Source organism: Diabrotica undecimpunctata, chromosome 7 (genome assembly GCF_040954645.1).
Source record: "Diabrotica undecimpunctata isolate CICGRU chromosome 7, icDiaUnde3, whole genome shotgun sequence".
In the NCBI taxonomy this organism is placed as follows: domain Eukaryota; kingdom Metazoa; phylum Arthropoda; class Insecta; order Coleoptera; family Chrysomelidae; genus Diabrotica; species Diabrotica undecimpunctata.
Genome location: NC_092809.1, coordinates 68,816,470 through 68,818,946, shown reverse-complemented (window position 1 = coordinate 68,818,946; position 2,477 = coordinate 68,816,470). Strand labels below are relative to the sequence as shown.

Genomic DNA, 2,477 nt, shown 5'->3' with positions numbered 1-2,477 from the left:
GACCTTGTTACCAGCTGTACATACAATTCAGTTTGAATTAGGAGTTGGTAAAAGACGGTTGGAGTGTGTGATACCCCGGTACACTACTGTTGTAATTTTTAGTTGGTTTGTGTTCTAAAGGTAAAGTTACATGATATTTTTGATATTTTTTCGAGATGTACTATGATTTTCATTTTTCTTTGAGGGATACTGAATTATAGAATAATTATGTCTTACGAACAAGAGCAGGTAAGTTTAAAACGGTTATGGGCGGAGTTTGGAAGTATTTTTGACGGTGATAAATCTTTCATTGATAGTGAATCTGAGGAAGAACAAACCGCATTAAAAAGTCAAGAGTCAATCTTATTGGAAGAAGGGGCTCAAGGAGAGACAGCGCACAAAAGGGAGGATTCTGAAGAAGTTCAGGGTAAAGAAGAAAGTGAATTTTCAAATGGTTCGGAAAGTGGCAGTAAGAATAATGGTAAGACATACATTTTAGATAAAGACAAATCAAAGTGGTTCAAGCTTCCAAAAAACAAACAAGTCAGAACAAGTTCGGACAATCTAATTACATATTTACCTGGTGTAAAAGAAATATCACGAGAAAAGCAGAGTGCTCTTGATTGTTGGTTGTTATTCTTTACAGAAGAAATCTTAAATGACATTGTTGACTATAGAAATGTAAATTTAGCGACGAAAGCCCCACGGTATGATGCTCGACATCAGTATTTAGTCAAAGAGACTGACAAAATAGAAATCAAAGCTGTTATAAGTCTGCTCTATTTTACGGCACTTTACAAGTCAAACTGACAAAATATTTCAGATCTTTGGAATGCTGATGGAAGCAATATTGATCTCATTCGAACAACAATGTCACAACAAAAATATTCCATTTTGTTGCAATGTCTGCGATTCGACAATTTGCAAAATAGAGTACAACGGAAACAGATCGATAAATTGGCAGTAGTTAGAGGTATATTTGATAACTTGTTGTTAACTGTAAGACAGACTATATACCAAGTCAACATCTTACAATAGACGAAAAACTGAAATCGTTCAGGTGACGTGTGTCATTTCTTCAATAGATACCGAATAAGCCAGCGAAGTATGGCTTAAAAATATTTGCGCTAGTGGATGCCAGAACTTACTACTGTCTAAACATGGAAGTTTACGTCGGCAAAAAGCCGCAAGAACCTACACGAGAAGATATACCGGCTGTCTCATATGTGCCAAAAAAGTCAAAAAATGTAATTCTCTTTTCTGCATTGCATCATGATGATACTATAATTGAAGAAACTGGTAAAAAGAAATTACCTGAAATTATCGACTGTTACAATTCAACCAAAGGCGGTGTAGACAAATTGGATGAGCTATTTGCTAATTACAGCTTATCAAGAAATAGTCGTCGTTGGACTTTGACACTATTTTTTTTGTTTTTGAACTCAGCTGGAGTGAATGCTCAAGTTATAGATAAAACAAATACAAAAATCGATAAATTAAATAGACGAATTTTTTTGAAAGAACTGGGTATGCAGCTGATTTCTGAGTTTCGAAACCAACGAAGACAAAACCCTCCCTAGCGTCAACCACTACGTGATAACCAGCAACCAGAAGTACATCAGTTGGAACCTAAGCGACGTAGGACAAGCAGTAGATGTTCTGTTTGTCCAAGAAATAAAGATAGGATAGGACTTTTTACAAATGCTTGCGATGTGATACTCCAATTTGTTTGGAACACGCAATAATCACGTGTTCAAATTGCGACAATTTTGAGGAGTCGTAGCTTTGTTATTTTTTAATGTATTTTGGAGAATATTTTTTCTTTAGTTTGTAGAATCTTAGGCTATAAGTTTATTTAGAGTTGTGTGATCAATAAAATTTTTCATAATATCTGAGTGTATTATGGTTCACTCGGTTTTTTGACTAGCATAATTGTAATATATTGGATAAATGATGGTTACCACTTAAATATAAGACTTTTACAGTACCATATTTAATTCATTTGAATCATAAATAAGCATAAAACTTAGAATAACCATTTTAAATGATTAATATTAAAAATTTTAACTTCCTGCGTTAGTTTAGTTTGGGATATGACATACCCCGGAACACTTCTCGTGTTAATTTATGGAGGCACAATAACTCAGGGTTATCGTACTTAACTATGGAAAAAAATTCACAAATTCAAGGCAATAATACAAAGCTTTCTCTTCTACTCTTCAACAACACAGTTATCTCTGACAGCTAAGTAATTTTCGACACACTCGCTATTTCTTCTTTAAAATCAGGGTGTCCCTCAATCATCTGTATTAAGTTCAACACTATTTAATTTTGCAATCAACGAAATTTGCAGGTCCTTTCCTGCTCCCATCAAATATGATTAATACGCTGATGACCTAACCATTTACTGCCATGGCAAATCTGTCCCCACTCCATGTAAACTTATACAAGGTCCAGTAAATCTAGTTTAAGATATATCTAACGAACTAGGATTATCA

General features: G+C 34.3%; 1 protein-coding gene across 1 annotated transcript; it reads left to right on the top strand.

Annotated features, from left to right (window-relative positions):
- Nucleotides 1–1,139: 1,139 nt before the first annotated feature.
- On the top strand, nt 1,140–1,559 carry LOC140446430 (uncharacterized). The gene has a single exon (XM_072538980.1). The coding sequence runs from the start codon at nt 1,140–1,142 to the stop codon at nt 1,557–1,559; it is 420 nt and encodes a 139-aa protein (XP_072395081.1).
- Nucleotides 1,560–2,477: the final 918 nt, after the last annotated feature.

Coding starts and splice junctions, on each gene's coding strand:
- LOC140446430 (XM_072538980.1), top strand. CDS start 1,140: ATGGAAGTTTACGTCGGCAAAAAGCCGCAAGAACCTACACGAGAAGAT.